Below are 20,965 nucleotides of genomic sequence, written 5' to 3' on the forward strand. Positions count from 1 at the left end.
ATTTATTGCATATGCCTAGAGAAAGCAGCTACTAGCACAATACAAATCACAGCCAAGCAGCAACTGCTGCATAAGGAAAGGGGGTAGGGGCAGACAGGGAACATGATCCAGACCTTCCAGTATTTGCCACTTAGACATCAATGAAGTCACTAACACGTTTGGATCCAAATGAAACTTCCCATTTGCTTTCCAAAATTTGCCTGCTTTTCTCCTTAACAGCACATTCACCCATCATGAAATTCATGGGAGACTACCCCTCAAAACAGACACACTCCTCTGTGGAAGTCACTGACCAGATATTTGTGCCAGCTATCCAGGAGGAGGTCCTGAGGGATGAGATTTACTGTCAGATTATGAAGCAACTGACTGAGAACAGAAACAGGTATTCACCTGGGAGCAAACACCCTGCTCCTGCAGAGCCAGGCCTCAAGTGCAGGGGGCATCAGGAACCCCTGCTGCATTTATGACACAGCGGAGGCAGTGGGAAGGATAAACAAATGGAGCAAGAGCTTCCCTTCCCCCTTTTGCCAGGCAGTGCTGTGCAGCTCACCTTTATGGAGCACTCAGGACCACTCCCTGCCAGGGAGAGGCCATAGAGCACCATCAGTCATCTCCCCTGAGCTGCTGCTTTGCTCCCATCAGCACTCCGTGCTCATCTCCTTGTGGTGTAAGGCAGGCAAGGTGTCACGGAGGCTCTCCTGCTCCTGAAGCAGTCTATAGGGGAAACATGGTACTGCATAGTCTTTGCATCCCTTCAGTGACTGCCCTGACAACTCTCCATTTAAATTTCCCAATGGCAGCATTCCCCTCTCACACTGGATTTTTACCACCAGTGAACAAATACTTTTGAGTAGTTATATTAATTAGCTTACATAAGTGCCTTGCAGAACAGATTGGTTACAGAGGCACCTGCCCACATAAAAGTCTCTGAAACAGGCTGGTGTTTCATCCCCACTCACAAAATGCTAATTTGATCTACTTCCAGGGAAACTGAATTGCAAAAAGCAGCTTAAAATAATATTAATTATTAACACAATTGTCTGTTTCTGGATGCATTGTGTTTATGTATTAATTTATTTTCTGTCTTACTGTTCCACAAGTATTACAGGTAGTGGAACTTCAATCATGTGTGTCTGTTGAATGGCCAATTCCATTACAAGCAGTGAATCTTAAGGCTATTTCATGCATAGTCTGTAACCATGGTGCCAGTGCCATGCCTGATGTATTCCACCAATGTAGTAGCTGTTGTGAGTGGGATCACTGATGTGGAAAAAACAATGCTTGAAAGGTGGCTATTTCCATATACTTTCAGTGGAACAACAAATCTTTCGTCCTTCCCAGGCTGCTGTGTTGTGGACCATGTCCTGCTCTCACACAGACACAAACACCACTGATTGAGTATAAATGGGATTAAAATAGTCTGTCTTCATCTGCAAAATTAGAACAGTAAGTGGGAATAAAGAAGCCAGAACCTCTTTATTCAGCGACGTCTGATGGCCTTTCAGAGCCAGACATGCTGACTTTCCCAACCAAAACCACTTCACACCAGTGAACGTTTCAGAGCAATCCTTGGACACCCCTGAAGTGTGTTCTGCTCCTGGCTTTGAGGCAGAATGACTGACCACCACAAGGCTACAGAGCCCTTAATGGTGAGGGCAAGGTGCCAGAAGAGCTTCAACTGGCAGATTTCACAGATGCAGAGGCTGGAAGAACTGGATTTCTGACTGAAAAATAGTACCAGCTTGATCTGGAGCATTTAAGAACTGCATCTACCTCACTACATAATGCTATCAGTATATTCATTTTTCAGAATAGAACAGGAGTACATGTAAGGGGAAGTCAGTGCATGCAAAGTGCTCATGCCCTCAGCAAAGCTGGCCACTGCAGAGGGCAGGTGAATACATCCACTGAGAAACCACAATGTGAATACATGTGAGCTTGAACATCAAATCAACAGTGGCTTTCCAAGAGGATGGCACCAGGGTCACTGCTGTTAAGATATCTGCTAAACTGGAATTTATATTTATTCATGACTTTTGCATCTGTTATGAGTGTTTCTCATGCAGGACTTGGCACTGTCTTCACATGCAAGCTATCACTGCACAGCAAATGAATGCCAGAGTCTGGGTGAAGGCTCTGTTGATTTTCAGCTCTCTGCAGAATGGGACTATGGTGGGAATGTATTTCCCTTCCCTGTAGCTGGTGTGTGGTCAGACAGAGAATTATATGTGGCTGTGGCAGAACTGTTGGTTTCATGTTCACAGGTACAGTGAGACCAAGGGCTGGCAGCTCCTCTGGCTCTGCACTGGCCTCTTCCCACCCAGCAAGTCACTGCTCAAACATGCCCAGAAGTTCATAGAGACACGTCAGAAAGAAACACTGGCCCCGGCGTGCCGTCGGAGGATTCAGACAGTAATGAGGTAAATAACCTGGCACATAACCAGCTCAAAGTGTTCAAATGTCAATAATCAGGTCCCAAAAAACACACAGGCTAAAACAGAGTGACTCACACTTTCATTTTCCTATTTACATCTTGGTTTTTTTAAGCGATCATTATTTTTAACTTTCTTTATGGACTTTGAACCATTAAAGAGAGGTCTATATCATAGTTTCACTTTTTTATTTCAGAGAGTTAGCAGCATTTTTAAAAGTTCATCACTACACATAATTCTTTGACTCCCAGAGCTGGATATTTCAAGCATGCTAAAGGGAATGCAGCTTGGAATTATGTCATTGACGATATCCTGACCTTACTTTTCTTTGGTGAGGCAGCATGTCCTTGTTGAAAGGATCAGTACAATCAATTCCTATTCTTTGAAAAAACCCAAATGAACAAAGCCCTGACTCTTACCTGGCTGCTCACAGCAAGGCACTTCTCCATCCACTTGGTATTTCCCTATGCTGAAGCAACAAGACCCCCAAACCAGTGCATCCTGAGCTTCCAAATGAGTTTTTCTAAGGGACATGACACAACCAGACAGAAGAGCTAACAGGATTTCAACTACCGAACTGTAGGGGAAAGGTTTCCCTAGATTCCTCCAAGCACTGGAATAACCCAGCTTGCCCCTCTGAGAACAAAACCCTGGCATCAAGGTTGACTCCAGCCTTCTCCCTTTTGATGGTGCTGTGATTTACCACTTGCCTACCACAGACCTCATCAGTAAAGAATCTGGCCAGTGATTTCTCCTTTCAGCTTCCATCTCTCTTTTTTCTCTCAGGCTGGGCTGCATTTTGGTCTGTGAGCCTCAGGCTCTAGGGAACACTAACACAGTTGATATCCCCCTTGCAGTGAATGAGGTTTGACACTGCTGGGGAAATGTCATCACACATTGAACTTGCTTTTGAAGTGTCTGAAAATGCATGTCGAGGAATGCTATTCATTGTCTATTTCTATGGAGAAGACTTAAAATTCCTGCCTCCCTATATCATGTGCTATTCATGCTTTAAGCCCTGTTGAGCTGTACAGAGCTTCTTTAGTGAGAGCAAATAGGGAGGGCAAAGCAGAATGGGCTGTTTGGAAGGAGAATTTTATCTGCTAAACTGCCCCAGATCTAGAGCCTGGGGGATGGGAAGTGGAACAAAGACAAATCTTGTCTTCTAATAGCAGTTCTTTTCCTAAGATTAAACTTGCATCTACATCTGCATAGAATAATCTATTTCAGTTGGGAGAGATCTTCAACAATCATCTAGTCTAACCTCTCCCTGTAAGTAACCTAGTCTCTTTGGAAAGGGTAGAAGAGGCAGCTCAAAGGACTGACCTACAATACATACAGGGGAAGCAAACTGAGCCCTTGGGTACACACCTTTTCCTTCATAAACCACTTTACAGTTTCATCCCCAGAATCCTGCCCAGGGAACCACCCTGATGGTGTTAAGCAGATCCCACCTTGGCAATGAATTCCTAGCTCAGGCTGCAAGAAGAGGTGGGTAGCCCTATGCCTCTGCAGCCAAACTGCTGCAATTCCTTGAGCTGCCAGGGGCTCCCTCTGATGCCAGGAACAGGTGACTGAGTAGGGCAGGTCCACACTTCATACAGTGCCTGTACAGTAAAAAGCACATGCTGTTCAGCTTGGTTACAGTCAAGTTTTCCTTCTCCAAATGGAAATGTTTCTCTACTGAATGGAAAAAAAATTATTTTTCAAATCCACATAATTAAAGGTTAGATCCAGACTAACCTCCTCCTAAGAGACCGACCAGTTTGAGAGGCCCATAATGTAAGGTGTTCAAAATATCTGAACAGCCTGCTTTATGCCACTGAGGACAGGAACTTACCAGCCCCAGGAGGTAATCTGCTAGATTTGTTCTCACTTTATCTATGTCAGGGTTTTGGTATGACTGAGACATCAGGGCCAGTACCTTTGCTTTAAGAGGCAGCTCTGCTCTGAGGTACGATTTTAGAGAACTGGGTTTGTACAGCTTAAGCACCTCCTAAGTGATTGCACTCCAGCTCTCATAGAAAATGTAATGCTTTCAGCAGCCCTCCAGACCTCTTGGTACTTGGGCTCCAAGTCATTTTGTATCTCAATACACATCTTTTTGCTGATGCAGGAATTAAATAAAATGTACTTCTCCTTGTAGCCATTATACTCACACTTCAGTAAGGAAAAATGCTGCTAAATCAATAGAAGAGGCAATGGTGCTGGCCAGGAGGGTGCCTTACTCATGCCACCTACTTGCATTACCAGAACAGACTTTTACTTTACATGCTAATGAGACCCTCAGTTTCTTGCTGTTAATACACTGAATTTTCCCTGGGGTGGAGGACCACTGGAGCCCACTCCATCACACAGTACTGGCATTTTGGAGGGTGTCTGCTGTTTGGCTGGAATACAGTTGTTGATTTCTTCAATGATTAAACTGATCTCTCTTATGATGGTGGTGGCATTTTCCAGGAGTGGCTGCAGGAAGTGGGCACCTCATCCTGTGGAGGTTGAGGCCATCTTACAGAACAACACTAAGATCTCACACAAGATTTACTTCCCCAATGAAACAGAACAGGTGAGCACTTACTTGTTTTCCCAGCCTTGACCATATTTTCAGCCATTCTGTTCTCATCCAGGAACATATGTGAAGACATTCAATATTCTTATTTCTTCCTCTCCTCTGTGTGACAAGACTCTTGTTATCTCATAGACATTTGACGTGGGAACAAACACCAAAATCCAGACTCTGTGTCAGAACATCGCTTCCAAACTGCAGCTGCACTCCTGGGAAGGTTTCAGCCTCTTTGTGAAGATTGCAGACAAGGTAACTCCTTCTTGACTCTGGCAGGGTAGCCAGACTTCCCCTCCTCTCTTACTCATTCTCCAGACCACCTAAACAACCATAGGAAGCCAAGGACCAGAGCAGGTGATGACTGCTTCTGTCTTACTGCAGGCATACAACCTAAACTTGAACTTGAGCACCTGACAATTATTTTCAGTCTCTTGAAGGGGCTGGATGGAAATGTGGAGTTTCTATCATTCTTCCTCCTCCTATTTTTTCTACCTTTTTCCTGCTATAATTCTGCCTTCTGACTGTAGACGGGGAAAGAAAATTCAGCCTGATACTTGGGTATGTGGCACAGGCAGTATTTTATATGATGTGCTAACCCCTCCTTTGTCTCCTTCATTGCTTGGCCTCTGCAGGTGATCAGTCAGAATGAAGCAGACTACTTCTTTGACTCACTAAGGCAGGTGACAGACTGGAACCGAAGGAATAAACCAGGAAAAGACGGTAAGGAGAATGCCAGCATGACAAGAAGCTGCACGAGAGGCTGTGTTGAACTGGGAAGCAGCTGATCCATCCAGTAGGATTCACTCCATCTTGGGAAGTATTTAGCAGAGACTTGTATTGTTTTTGTTTGTACATACATGGTTACTGCCTGCACCAGCAGCAAGATTCAGTGATCTGATGCAGCCAAGCACTGGCTATCAAAAACACCAGAACATTTCAGGGGGGCAGATCTCTCCAAAATTTAAAATTGGTAAAAAATATTTTTTGACCTGTTGTATCCAAAATACACAGCTGGATGCATGCAAGTTAGAGAGGTTGATCCTCAGATACTAAGAATAAGCCAACACATGTAAGTAGGTTCTTTACAGAGTGCCACTCACATTTTTTGGGTTGTTAGAAAATTTCTAACCAGGTTATTACCTGGTGATACCCAAACACAAGTTATGTTGTCAAGGAACCACTTGATAGAATGGAACAATGTAATATTAATAACAGCAATTCCTTGCACTTAACTGTCCCATGGATAATGTACCCTACTTCCCCCATGGATAATAAACATTTTGAAATCTACATCAAACTCAAACTCCACTCAAATTTTGTATCAATTTGTCCTGACCTTTGTGTATTTCAGGACAGCTGAGGTTCAACTCCCTGAAGCTCTGTCTATGTATCAAAGACTTTCTAACTTCTCTCAGCTGATGTAACTGCTAGGAGCTCTGAAAATCACAGTATAAAGATGTGGGTGTACTAAATCACAATTCATTTGTAGAAGCACAGCTATTAGAGGATATACTCACATGGGTGTGAGAGAATTTGGGTGTACTGCAGATCAGGATCAGCTGTCATGAGCACCAATAACAAACAATTAGTAGTCCTTCAACTTCTCCTCCATCTCATCACTGCATGAGCAGTGTCCAGGAACTGAAAACTCAGAATTTTTGTAATCTAAAACAGCTTTTGTGTTGTTCTGTTAGTAATTTTGTTTGTTACTATTAAAACCATAATTACTTTTCTGAAGAAATTCACAAGCCATTTAAAAACTGTAGAACTGTCAGTAGCACAAAGAACACTAACAAGACCTGATCTCCTCAGGGGCTGCTCTGTCTGTGGCATATGAGGTGTACTTCATGAGAAAGCTGTGGCTGAATGTCACTCCTGGCAAGGATCTGAAAGCTGATACCATTTTCCATTACCACCAGGTAAGCAGAGGTATCTTGTGATCCAAGAAATACTCCTGAGAAATTAAGTCTGTAGGAGTATTACTGTCTCCCTCTCGAAAGCCTGCATTATAGAGCCTCCAGAGGAATGCCTCCTTCAGAGGGGGGCACAGCTCAGCCTCAGAACAATTTATTTCCCAGTGTTCACACCTTAGCTATACTGAACATGTTAAGGGTACAGCTCCTTTACCTCATTGTGCTGTGGAAATGCTCGTCTTGCTCTGTAAATCGGAGAATCACAAAAGTTTTGGGTTGGAAAGGATCTTTAAAGATCATCCAGAGAATCTCCAGAAGGAGCCAAAATTCTTGGAATATTCTTGGACTGTGTTTGGCAAAACTTGTGTGCTGACCTCACAAATTTAGAATGTATAAGTCAGTGTTTGCTTTAGCCCATTCTGCCTGGATTCAGAGCTGGTCTCTTCCAGGAGCTGCCAAAGTACCTCAGAGGCTACCACAAGTGTTCCAAAGATGAAGCTGTGCAGTTGGCAGGGCTGATTTATAAGGCACACTACAACAACGACCGCACACAGCTGGCAGCCATCCCCAAAATCCTGAAGGAGCTGGTGCCAGACAATCTGCTCCGAGCAGTGTCACCAGATGAATGGAAGAAGGTAAGAACATCAGCTTTCATTAGTCATATTACATATACAGAGCTTTAGTAGAGAAAACACATTGAGCCACGCTACATTTTTGATCTGATGGTCTTTGAAAGTACTGTGGAGGAATAGTAGTGGATACTGTTGGATTTGCCAGCAGGATAGCAAGAGGATTTGCCTCTTAAAGTCTAGATTTTACATACTCATCCAAAATTCTGAAAGACATCTGCAGGCCTGGATGGCTTATCTGAAGTGTGCATCTTTCTTGGAGATACTAATCTATTTCCAGTGCCCAGAAAAAGGGTTAGAGATAGAAGAGTCAATAAAGGGACTTGGGAGTTGAGGATATTAGACAGAAATAGAAAACTAAGGTGTCTCAGAAGTTATTTCCTGGTACCAAATCAATCTCCTTGCACTGTGTCATGCTACTTACAGCAAAAGGCTTTTTTATCCACAAAAAGGGCAAGGAAGTTTCAGCAGTTATCATTTGGCCTCTGCTGAGGAAAACACATGACATTCTTTCAAATACAAAGGGAAAATTCACCCTTCATTTTTCAGCCAAAGATGTAATACTGTGGGGTGCTGAACACTGGTTGAGTTTTATCTCACACTGTCCCTCTTCCCTGAAGTCCATTTCCTTGGGCTGCTGGGCTTCCTTCACCCAGCAGAGGAATAAGAAGACCGGAGAGTTCTGGCTTTACTTTCCCCCATGGCATAGCAGCTGTTTTCATTTTCATTTTTCTGCTGCTGGGGCAAAAAGCCTGATCACGTTAGTGAGCTGATGCTGTCTTTAGTGCTAAGACTAGGCATTGGAATACCTGCCTGTCTCCAACTCAACTCCCTTTGTATCCTCTTTTCCTAAACAGAGCATTATTGCAGCATACAGTAAACATGAAGGAAAAACTGTGGATGAGGCCAAGATTGCTTTCTTGAAAATGATACACCGGTGGCCGACGTTTGGATCAGCCTTTTTTGAAGTGAAGGTAGGTTTGAAGGCCTGTGTGAGTTGCTTTGGTAGTAGATCAGTACCAAGGGATACAGATTGACTATAATTCCATATAAGAAAGAATACATTATAAAGCTGAATTCCTGTAATCTCTTGAGGAAAACTCAGTTTCTTCCAAGTGGGAGATGGATTCTTTATCTATTCTGAACTATGTTTGTTGTTTACTGGCAATGATGCTCTAGTTATAATACCTCAACTACAATTGTGTAGTAGCTGTAGGGGCTAAATTGTCCTGTCATTGCTCTCCACAAGAAAATGCTGCCAAATCTTCTCTCTTTGGTGATTCTTCCCTCAGAACAGAGCTGTACTAATCCTCTCATTCTGGAGTGGACAGCACCCAGAAATAATTTCCTATGTGTTACCTTTACCTTCTCCTCACTATCAATCATTAAGCCTGTTATCAGACAGCAAAGTAAAAAATGGACCTGATTCTGCTGTCATGTAGCATTTGCTCTAGCCATCAATATATGGCCAAAATGTTTCATGGTTCATTTGGAAAAAAGAACAAGAAAGAATGGACACTGTTAAAGATCACTAGGCCCCTGATACAGATAATTGCTGGATTTTCTGCTTATCTTGCCGTGTTACTCATTTACAGCAAGCCTCGGAACCCAACTTCCCAGAGATTGTATTGATTGCAATCAACAAGCAAGGAGTCTCACTGATACATCAGAAGACAAAGGTAACAGCTGCTTCTCACAAGTCCATCTAAGGAAGGACTGAAAGGACCCTGCTACTTTAGGGACAGTGACAGGACCTTGCCCAGGAAAGGTAGAAGAGGATAGAGGCTCTCTATTGATTTTCTGTATGAAACTGAAGAAAATGTTACTGCCTCAAATCACTTCTTTGCAGTTTCAACACTGGAAAGGAATAGGATAGAGCATCTTTTAAACAGGCATGGGAATTGTGATAGACCTGGCAAGGCGGTAAGATCAGGAAGATGAATGACCAGTGCACCCAGGAACTCCTTCAAAAAATGTTTTGCAGGAAGCCCCAGCTGTCTAAAAGATCAGGCCATGTTTAAGTGCAGTCTAACCCCAACAGCCTGGTCTTATCAAGTTCTCAGCAAAAGCGACTATCACTATTTGCTTTCAATAATGAAACAAATTAAAACCTAGTTTTAGATCACTGTAAATCTAATAGATAAGGCAAAGATCAATATATAATGAAAGGAAGTCTCATTAGTGTGATTAAGAATTACCTGTTTGGTGAAAATACAATATACCACTAATCTGGATGCAAGAACTACCTTGATCCACTACTTTTATAAATGAAGTGGGAAAGAACAAGAATTCTGTGGCTCTACAGGTTTTCTTTACAGGTAACAGCCTGTTTTCATTTGAGAATTTTCTATAAATCAGTTTGCTTCCCCTTGCAGGATATTTTAGTAGTCTATCCCTTCAATAAAATCTCCAACTGGAGCAGTGGGAGCACGTATTTTCACATGACAATAGGGAACCTGGTACGAGGAAACCGGCTCTTATGTGAGACATCTCTGGTAAGAAGAGTTTTGCCAACTTAGACACAACAAAATGACAATTTTTCCTTCCCAACTAGGATTGCTACAAAAGATGGTGTGAAAACAGATAAAAATACCAGTGCAGATACAAAAAGCATTCACTGCCATGTCAGTAAAATTTAGAACTGGTTTCCAAATTCCAAATTCCTCCCATACATCAAAATTCCATCCACATGAGAAGTTAAGACTGCAAAGCTACATAAGAGGCTTTTTGTCTTGCATGTCTGTCACCAGTTATGTAGTAATGCTGCCCTTTCAAGACTTCCTATTTTCCAGTGAGTGGTACCACCTTTTTAACAACTGGTTTCAGACTATTCACAGTCTCAGAGAATAATCACTGTATTAATATTTAAAAGTAGTTTTGTAAAGATAACAAAAACATTTAAAGGCTAACTACTCTGACAGAAAGACTTAGATTCTTAAATACAACATTCTTAAGTACAAGTCAAGCTACAGAGTCATTACCAAAGACAGGGCAGAGCTATGCTCTGTAAAGTTTTTGAAATCTATGAAAAGCAGAGGGAGGAATGGATAAATTATAACTAAACCACGGGCAGATATTGAAAGAAAAGATGTTCATGCAAGGAAGAACCTGAGAAGATGATAAACAAGGGAAGAAATTATAGTTATTTTTGCTTCTGGAGCTCCCTGAAAGATTTAAGACTTTTTTCTTTCTTGACAGGGTTACAAAATGGATGACCTGTTAACATCCTATGTACACCTGCTCATGAATGCTGTAAACAAGCAAAAGAATCTCCCAGCCTGAGTGGAAATGGAGCCCATGACCTGTACTTGTGCCAAACTACCTGTAATTTCATATCCCAGAAGAAATGCCATTTATAAAATACTAATCTTGATAATTGATCTTCTGATCACACACTGAATGAACTGAGTTGCTGAAATTCTACTACAAGAGAAGCTCAAATGAGCATGTGCTTTCAAGTATCTGTAACACCTGTGTTAGATGTAGTATGAGAATTCCACTCAGATACTGGATTTAGAGAAAGTTTAGATGGATTTTTATGTTCTGTGGGAGTGGGGAAACCCAGTGAGGGCCCCTTCTAATAGCCTGAATCTCCTCCACTCTAAGACAGACAGACATTAAGAGCTGTCTTCCTTTTGGAAAGAAAATTGCCCTTATTGTATATGCTCTTACCAAATGCACAGACTCCAAGAGTCTTTGAAAACAAAGGTAGTTTTCTTCCCCCTACTGGCAATTCTAAGAGTGAAGATATGCCCTTGAGTAATAGATAACTGGACACTTTGAAAGGCAAGATGCTGGGTTTCATCCTCTGATCCCTAGGTTACATGCTGCACTTTACAGTAAACTGACAGCCAATTACTGTCAGAATGTAACTGTCCTTTCTGCATGCTGCTAAACTTGCACACTGTCCCCTGACTGACCACAGCCTTGCTTAAATTAAATAGTCTTCTTTCTTCCACGTTATAATGCTCTTGGAAACTTAACAACTGCTTTCTACTGTGCAATTTCTAGTAAGATCTGAAATGAGCGTGGGGTTTCAGTCCATCACTTTTAGTTGTTCCTATTTCAAGATATAGATGAGCTATTCAGTGCAAATCAGAATTGAAGAACTCAGTCTAACAGAGGTCTCTTGAAAAGCGACTTTTCTGCTCCACAAAAATGTTCTGTTTGGAGTTATGCAGACATTCCTTCATGAGACAAGAATAATAGCTTTAATTTGTCCTGATCTTTTCTGCTTCCTGTTTAGCAGACAGTTTGAGTGGTAAAATTTGATTCAGCACTTGTTTATCTCTAAGAGCTTTAGAGAAACGCAGCTTTGGTGCCACGAGAACCAGCGTGTGCTCCGAGTGTGTAAAGCAGCTATAGACTATGGTAGGAGTCAGCTCAGCTGCTTCCCCCTCAGAACAAGTACTCCTCCCTCACTCCCAGTGAAACATGAACATGTCTTAAAGCATTTACACCAAGTTCCTTGAGACACAGTCTGGCAGTGCTGAAAAAGCAGCTCTGCCTGATCTCTCAACTTTGCCAACAGATGCACAATGGTTCTCTTGTTCCCTCTGACATGTGTATGTAAAATTCGAATGCTGGTGGGAGTTTTGTATATGGGTGGCAGGGAAGAGCCCCACTCTCTTTGTGCATCTAAACAAGTGCCAGACCTGTCATAATAGTTGATCTTTTTGGAAGCAGTTAGATTTTCCTGCTGTAACATCCATTGCTGGCAATGGAAACACTGGAGTCTAATTACCTGGAACGGTTTTGTCATCCAGTGTTTGATCTAAGTAGCTAGAAGTGAGAAATGTTCAACACTTCACATGTACAAAAAGAAATTTTGCAGCCAAACTATATTGTTTCTGGTTTTTAAATAAAGACTGCAGAAAATCAACCACAGTGTCTTTTTTTAACCAAGAAAAGTTGAATGTCTGCTCCAGATCCATGTAAACTAAATCTACCAATATCCACTATATCCTGTAAATGATCATACCATAAAAAGCATACCATCTGCTCATGACATACACAACACAGTTTGTACAACACAGCCACTAAAAGGAGATACCCCTTTCTGCACATCCTCATCAACCAACACATCACCACAGAAGCAGCACAGGTTCAAAACATGAATTCACTGTAACAGTGCCTCAGGTTTTGGCAATCCCAGAGTTCCTCAGAGTGGGTAATTGTCTCTGGCTAAGCACTGAAAATATGGTATTAACTGGACACTATACAGTTTTTTTCCTTTTTTTTTTTTTTTTTTGTTGTGTAAATATTTAAAATGTATTACAGTTAACTTTAATACAAGAACATACAAAGGCACAGTATTACAGCATTTCAATCTACAGTCGTGTTTTGGTTAGACAGCTCAAACAATGTGTGATAAAGTGAGAGCTCTACACAGTGCAGAATCCATCAAGGCCCAAACCAAGGCATGGAGCTGCTAATTCTTTTCTCAGTCTAATAACCTCAGCACTTAACAGTGCTTTACAGGCTAGTATAACCACATTTATTATATGCTTGCCTGCAATCTATTCCTTCCCCATCCAATCACTTCTGAAAGAATGTCAGTTGTATCATCTAATACCAACCATGCCAGGAATTCTCTGTAGGAAAGGCTGACCACTGTTTGCTAGCATTTCACAGACTGCTGTAAAAACACCAGGATGCAAATCCTAGAGAGTGGATTAGTGCCATGAAAAAAGACTGCAAGTGATTAGCATACCTTTGAATACAAACAAGCTTCACATACCATGCTTTCTAAAACCAAAACTATTTTCAAGTGTACTCAGTGAGTGTTAGTGACTTTAATTAGGTATAAATATGACTGTAAACCATAAATGTATAGTATGAGACAACGGCTTTTATTAAGTGTAGATTTCTGAGCCAAGTTCAACCTTCATGTGAATTTCTGGTCTTTAGTGGTGTGATTAGGAAGAATTTGGCCAGCAGGTCTATTTACAGCAATGGAAAATAACATGCAGCTTATTTCTTACTGACACCTTGACTATATTTATTAAAAAGAGAACAAAACCCAACCTATCAGCCTACCAAGGAGAACTTGTGAGTTCGAACTATATTCTACTTGGTTTTTAAAAAGCAGACTGACAGAAGTAGGGGAAGATGCATTTTTAAGCCATATATATAGAGAGAGATCAGGGATTACAATTATTTTTTTCACCCATTAATTTTGTGAAATGCCCTGAAGATAAGGACATATTCCAAATCCTAGAGAACTGAGCAGCTTGTTGAAGAGAATGGTATCAACTCTCCTTTGAACTCTGAAGCTTTCTAGGTTTGCCCAATTTCTAACACGAGACAAGGTGAAAGCACACACTAAATCTTTACTGGCAGCACAGAACTAATGCCATTCACCTTCGCATGCATGCATTTTCCATTGCTGAATGTGAGAGTGGCTGCTGAAAGAACTTTACCTATTGGCTGCTAGTTACTTAGTCCTTCCATATCTACCAGGAATGTGTGGCTGTGTGTTCCTCCACCACTTCCCAGGAGGCTGGGGACACACAGCTGCTCAGATTCAGCATTAGCCATGGCCTGTGACTGAGGTTACAGAACAGACCAGAATGTTCTATGCTCAGGAGAATCTGCATAGCATACTGAGATGCACCTAGGACAGAACTTCCAGAGTTTTATGCTGTGACAGAATGTCAAACAACAGGTTTGATTGTAAATGGGGGTCTTTGCAGGGCCACACTGCTGCATCAAAAGACATGCTGTTCTTTGTGCCCTTAACTAAAAGACCATTTTAAGGGTGGTGAGAGAACAGTGAACAGCCACATGCTCTCTTAAAGAAGTGACACAAGCAGCTGCTATTACTGGGATCTACAATGCAAATTGGTCAGAAGATGAAAGAGTTTACTGCTAAAATTAGACCCATCCCCTCATCACTGTTAGAGTGGATACACTATGACCAGTTAAAAGATTACAGTAACTTACAGCAACAAAAAGCAAAGCAGCTGAGGGAAACAGAGTTAGCAAAGGCAGTGAAGATCTAAGAGATGGTGTCACATGTTGGATTCTGATCAGGTATCCAGGATTTTCCACCATTGCTTTGGTATTACCCATGGTGCAGTTCCATGGGTATTGATGCAGCAAGCATGGTGACACAATTCTAAGGCAGACTACGGCCCCAATCCAACTGCTGCTCACACATACAAAAAGTGGGGAAGCTTTAACTTCTTGCTACCTAAACCACCTGTGGCTGCAGGGTGCTGTCTAGGCCCAACTGCTGTGTTCATTTGACTGACTAAACCAGCCATTTTTTGGAAGATTTAAATCATGCAAAGGACAGTAGTCCTCCAGTGCTTGTCATCCTTGCAAAAGGGCAGGTACAGTCTCACAGCTGCTCATGGAAAGGGATTTTCAGGCTGCTCAGCTTAGTTCAGCACAAGGAAGTATTGGGGGTCACCTCCAGGGGACTCAGAAACTCACTGGGATCAAGCATTGTGCAGATGGGCTCAGGAACAGCACTGCTGATGGCTCACCTCCAAAGAAGTATTGAGAATATACAAAACCAGTAAATTGCTCAGCACCTTGGGTTGTGGTAGGAGACAGTAGAATCAGTGAAACCTCACTGGTGACAGGAAAAATTACAGAGGAGGACTTATGTTAGCATCATGTCTGAGATCCTCTCCTTAAGTACACTCAGGTCTCAAAAAGAAAGATGGCACTCTTATTTGGCTAAAAAATTTAAGAAAAATAAGGGGTTTTCTGCATAACACCACATTTGCTACAAACTGTAGACATCAGAAACTCCTTTATGTAATTGGGCTTTCTGGAGCATGACCAACAATCATATACTTGGCTGGCAAATAAAGTGAGAATGGGAAAACTCAAGTGCTCAAATTTGCATCATAGTATTTATTCTATTTTTTTATGCAGATGAGTGACCAATGCTCCAGCCACACTGCCTCAATAAATATCAGCTATGCCAAGGGACAGGACACACTTTGTGTTGACCAGTAGAAGCTCTACCAGCCACGTAGTAGTAGAGAACAGAAGAAATTAGTGTCAGTTCTAATAAAATATTTAGTTTCCCATAGCCACTCTCCTTAAGGAGAGGCCAACTATTCTGAAGAGGCTCACATGGCCTTGACAGCTGAAATCTCCTTAGTGCTGAGCACGGAAGCAGCAAAGGAAACATCTTAGCTGCCTTAACCATTGGGCCTAAGTGGGCAGTGCAGATGCCATAGCTATTGGTTCCTGGGCTTGTCCACCTAATCTACAAACCAGAAGGACTGGGATACGGGATAGGGCACCCATAATATTCTCTGTAGGAACCTGGAGAAAGACCAGAACTTTTCACATGTAGTAAAGAATGACAACTTTAAAACTATCTGCCTGTATATTAAAAAAAATCCCATAAAAATTGCTTCACCCAGAGTAAGAAGAAAAGTTCTGATACTCTGACGGAAAGAGTAAATCTGACATTTCTTCCAGCCCTACACTTAACCACTTTTTCTGAATTCCTTAGACTAGAGGAGTGGAAAGAGTAGTACAGTTCATTTGAGGATGGAAAGACTGTGTTTAACTCCACAAAGGCAAAACGCAATGTTAGTAGCAAATTAAGAATCAGCCTGCATGCTGCTCAAGCAGAAATCATACTCTTCTTCTTGCCAGTGTTAATAGACAATTGCTTGAGAAAAGAGGCAGTCTAGATGGAAGAGACATCACCAGAAGCAGGGGAAGGTACTCCTTATCTTTGGTTTCACTTCTTAGTAACTGCTTCTGTAATCAATAGCTGCAGTGAGCAGCAGCATGTGTTAAGAGTGCAGTCAGGAGACTGACAGACCTGTTTAAGCAGAGTTTAAATCTAAAGCTTTAGGATGGATCTTCTTGGATGCCAGCTCTGACAACTTCTTCAGACGTTTCTTCAGCTCCAGAGGGAATTTCTCATAGCATTTCTTGCACACAGGCTTCATGTCAAACTCCACAAATTTATTCCTTTAACACAAAGAACAGTTATTAAAATGGTATTTGCAAACCATATGCTTCACTAATTCAAAGCTCCATGCATCTGTATCAGTGCTATTGCAAGTGTTCTACTCCATTTACAACACAACTAATTTCCTCATTTGGTGATGCAAGTACAGAGACTGGGTACTTATCAGTGAACTGAGGTCTTTAGTAGCCCTAGGTAAATAAGGAGCAAGATTTTGCTATATATCTGCATGTAACTGTCTAGAATAATAATTTTGTTACTGTAGAATGCAAGTGTCACTTCACAGGTCCCCTTTGAGATGAATTAAAGCTCCTTTATATGGCCAGTGGAACCAACCCAGCAGAGTAGGATAAGGGTTTGAACCTGACAAAGGAGAAATGTAGGATTGCTTTTTTTTCTGTCCCTCTTCTAGATATTCGAAGTAAATAGCACAGTATTTTATTTCAAAATAATCTCTGCAATAGCAAATATTGTCATTGAGGGCAGCGACCACAGTTAAGGAGACATGGAGGCTGCAGGTTGCTCAGGACAAGCAGCTCCTCAAAGTTTAGAGCCTTCCCTTCGTACTGCTGAATGACTCCTCCTCTTACCCAATCTCTTTACAGAATAGATTAGGAAGGAAAATAGATCAGAGAGGATGCTGAGTGCCAGCTCCCTTTCAGTGCTGAAATCAGTGGAATTACAAGTACCTGCCCCCACAGAGAAAAGGTATATTGGCCTTCAGAAAGGCAGTGGCTCACGGCTCCTCCAGGCTGATATCCTGCCATAGGGGCAAATGTCCCACACGGTCCAAAATATAAACACTGACTTACTTCAGTGTGAGCTTAACGTTGCAGGTGGAGCAGGAGAAGCAATTCACACACCAGGCCTTGTTAAGAGCTGAAACCACTGCAAAAGTAAAAGCACCAAGTAAGAGGAAACTAACGGATTATTTGAATTCAGATTTATACCCGAATTCAAATGAAGCCAGATGTGAAAACAAACACTGTTGTCTTGCAACTGTGGGACTGCAACAGCTGCACTAACAAATGAAACAAGGACAGCAACCCAAAACAAGGAGAGAACAAATCTTACCATCTCCCTCTATCACGTGGCTGCAGTTGTAGCAGACATCTCCAAAGAGCTGCACAGAAAAAGAAATAAGAACAGGAACTCATGTTGCTAACTACTCATGGTCCCCAAATTACACAGCTGGTGTGAACATTAAATACTAATAATCAAAGAATTCCCAGACACAGCAGTGCCCCCCAAATATACCAATTTAAATCTTCTGAATAACTTTTCATACACTTGCCAAATAGTCTATGTTCCTTTGGATCTCACACCAGTAAATACTACAAAACCTTTTTTGTTAATGCCTCACACTCTAGTACTGTTATAGGATCTTAAAGTCCTGTATATGTGGCAACTGGAGAAGAAAGGATGGGTACAGTATTATGCTTAGTGTAGACAAACATCTCCTGATGCTCAACTACAAACACTAAAATGGAACTACTGCTAAAATACAGCTACTATCAGAACAGCAATGCTTACGTCTTATGAGAGTCATTTATCTGACAGAAGAAAATACCATAACAAAAAGTTGTTCAGTCGAATCACACCGAAAAACAGGGTTTGATTGGCTTTTCGACTTTCTTTTAATTGATCTATTTTTCTGTGTTTTAGACGACACAATGGTTCCCTCAGGCCCACAGAAACAAGTAATTATAAAAGAACCCCACACAAATACATTAGAAGTAAAATTACAAGGATTTTAATCTCAGCCCATGGTCAGTGATTTTCTGTCAATGGCACAAATTAAAATCAGTGTCCCTAAGACATTTCTATTCTGTTTTCAGAATCACTTTTTTGGCAAGAAAAGCTATTATTTTTTTGTTAAATCTGACTAACTTCTTAATATTTCATTGCCTCTACAAATTCAGATTATGCAAAATCTGCACAGCTCTGTATATATAAAACATGAAAAAGGATTTGCCAGACACAACAAGTACCTACAGCAGTTATGGCTGAATTTACCTGGTTATAATGAGTCTCACAATAGGCCAGCCCTTTTTTTTCGTAGTGTCGGTGTCCCAAGAATGGCTTCTCACATTTGGCACAAACAAAATGCTGTAAAAGAAAAAGACCAACATTCCATGGCAGGCAAAACAACTTTCCCATCACCGGGGAAAAACATGGCAAAAATCTGTAGCTCAATACAAGACACTTGATCACAGAACAGTTTGGTATGGAAGGGACCTTAAGGCTCATCTCATTCCAACCTGGCCTTGGACACTTCTAGGGATAGGGCAGTCACAGCTTATCTGAGCAGCCTATGTCAGGGCCTCAGTACCCTTACAGGGAAGAACTTCTTCCCAATATCTAATCTAAATCTAGCTCTTTCTCTTTAAAGCTGTTACTGCTTAATGCTTTAATGAAGCACAGAGAGGAAAGATCTTCATGGAAGCAAAAAAAGAGGAGATATTTCGTCTATTTATAGTAATTAAGAGTTGTGTTAAAGATGCCCTGCTGGAAGGGCAATCACCTTGTGTCTATCCTGATAGACTTGGGGACTATGATCATGGCTGTCTCAGGGAAGAGGAGCAGGAAGATAAATACAGTTGGTATAAATACACCTCAAATGAGCAGCAGCGTCTCTCTCAGGTCAAGCCATTGGAGGCATAAATGACTGAAACAAAGATCACTCAAAATCTTCAGAGCGAGTTGTGACAACTCAGCCGAAAGTTATAGAAACAATGAGCTGAAAAGGCTTAAAAACAAGAATTACTCAGCTTTCAGTAAGAATTCCAACACTGCTAGGTAACTCAAACTGGAGAGGATATATGTAAGTACATCATACAAAATATGTAAATTTATTAGCAAGTAAATGCTTTTCAGTGAACCCTATTCTGCAAGGATCATGGAAAAAAATTAAAATTAAGGTTATTACAGTCACGAGAACAGCTTTCTTAGGAATCTTGGTGGCCCTGCTGTAACTCATTCACTCACAAAAGGTGAAGACAATCCAAAAATTGTCAAGGGTTTCATCTGAATTCATATATTACAGACCACTTGCACGTCTACCGCTTCCAAAGAGCTCTACTCTTCTTCCAGACCAGTTCCTGAAGGAAGTTTCAGACTCAGAGAGGCCTCACCTCCACATGCCACTGCTTGCCCAGGGCGTTGACCACGCGGCCCTCGATGGGGCGGCGGCAGGCCCCGCAGATGGGGATGCCCATCTTGTCGTGGCACGGCAGGCAGTACAGCTCCCCCTTCAGCTCCCGGGCCTCGGCAGTCAGCTCCTTCCTGGGAACACAAACGTGCCCCCAAGTAAGAACACGGAGGGAAACTCTTCAATGTGCAGGAGGAAGTTTTGGAAGACTGAACTTGGAAGGTAACTCAGGCAACATTCCCACTACAAATGCAGTCAGTAAGTTTAGCTAGTGAAATGCAGTTATTGCCAAGTCATCTTTAAAAAATTGCTTTCTCAGTTTGCCAGACAAGAACATATCTGGAACATCATGTCTGGATACTCTCACGGACATAGTACTGCCCCATTCTGGGGTAGTACTGTGCCCAGTTAAAATGCCTTCATGGTAAGTAATTCAGATCAGACAGGTATCAGCATGGCAATGGACAGTGCCACAAGATTGACACAGCTCATCAAGCCATTTTTTGTTGTTTTTTTTTTTTTCCTATCCAGGAATTCTAAGTGAAACTAGTTTGGACAGCTTGGTAACTCCTATCTTTGGAAAACTGTACTATGGTAATCTGCACACAGCCTTTCAGATAAATTCATGCCAAGAAACTATTTTCACTTTCATTGTAAAATAGCATTATCCAATGTTAGAATAAGAGAATACTGAATGGTAAAAAAATCCTAAAATTCCTGTAGTTCTTCCAAACTTATTTCAGTTTCTCCTCACACAATTTTCATTTGCTCAACAATGTGAAGGCAGCAAAGTTTAGACCTAGGGAAGGACTGCCCTGCTGACTCAACTGTTTGTCTCTCTTTTTCGTCAGAGTTTACAGTACGACAACATACCCACAGTGGGTGCAGTTGAAGTGATCTGGATGGTAGGAATCATTCCTAAACATCAGAGGCTGCTCATCAATTATCAAGTGGCACTTCTGACAGATGTACTTGCCCAGTCCCTTGGCTTTTTCACGGTTGTGGCAGGGTCTGCACAGATGCCTGGTTGAACAAAGTAAAGGAAAGAAAATATTTAAAAACTCTTTCTTCTAAAACAACATACATACATTTCTCCTACATACTGTAGGAAGTACCTTATGTAACAGCACTGTCTTCTGAGGTCAGACTAAATATAATTCAATTTGGTATCCAGTGTTTCACACTAGCTGCACAGAGAAGAAAATGAGTATAAAGCAGCCACAGAGTTGTATTTCCTTAGAATACTAGTCCAGCATTCACTGATTTATATGCCATCAGGGGTATCATCCAGTCATTCTTCTAGGGATCCTTTCCAACCCTCTAAATC

At 41.6% G+C, this 20,965-nt stretch overlaps 2 protein-coding genes across 2 annotated transcripts in view; one reads left to right on the forward strand and one right to left on the reverse strand.

The window, feature by feature from the left end:
• The window catches only part of LOC136375124 (unconventional myosin-VIIb-like), a gene marked incomplete at its 5' end in the record, with an annotated part of 35,556 nt that extends 23,892 nt beyond the window's left edge, over nt 1-11,664 (forward strand). The window contains 11 exon segments of the mRNA XM_066340483.1: nt 229-382; nt 2,265-2,420; nt 4,893-4,998; nt 5,134-5,247; nt 5,628-5,715; nt 6,808-6,914; nt 7,358-7,543; nt 8,395-8,511; nt 9,133-9,216; nt 9,913-10,032; nt 10,736-11,664. Of these exon segments, the coding sequence (XP_066196580.1) occupies nt 229-382; nt 2,265-2,420; nt 4,893-4,998; nt 5,134-5,247; nt 5,628-5,715; nt 6,808-6,914; nt 7,358-7,543; nt 8,395-8,511; nt 9,133-9,216; nt 9,913-10,032; nt 10,736-10,819 (1,316 nt within the window).
• A 1,136-nt stretch (nt 11,665-12,800) lies between these two features.
• Nucleotides 12,801-20,965, reverse strand: part of LOC136375127 (LIM and senescent cell antigen-like-containing domain protein 2) — a 30,795-nt gene continuing 22,630 nt past the window's right edge. The window contains exons 5-10 of the mRNA XM_066340485.1: nt 20,512-20,661; nt 19,622-19,772; nt 18,504-18,596; nt 17,562-17,610; nt 17,300-17,375; nt 12,801-16,489 (exon numbers count right to left, since the gene is read on the reverse strand). Of these exons, the coding sequence (XP_066196582.1) occupies nt 16,342-16,489; nt 17,300-17,375; nt 17,562-17,610; nt 18,504-18,596; nt 19,622-19,772; nt 20,512-20,661 (667 nt within the window). The 3' untranslated portion in view covers nt 12,801-16,341. The remainder of the gene's footprint in view (nt 16,490-17,299; nt 17,376-17,561; nt 17,611-18,503; nt 18,597-19,621; nt 19,773-20,511; nt 20,662-20,965) is intronic.

Source organism: Sylvia atricapilla, unplaced genomic scaffold, assembly GCF_009819655.1.
Source record: "Sylvia atricapilla isolate bSylAtr1 unplaced genomic scaffold, bSylAtr1.pri scaffold_94_arrow_ctg1, whole genome shotgun sequence".
NCBI classification, from domain to species: domain Eukaryota; kingdom Metazoa; phylum Chordata; class Aves; order Passeriformes; family Sylviidae; genus Sylvia; species Sylvia atricapilla.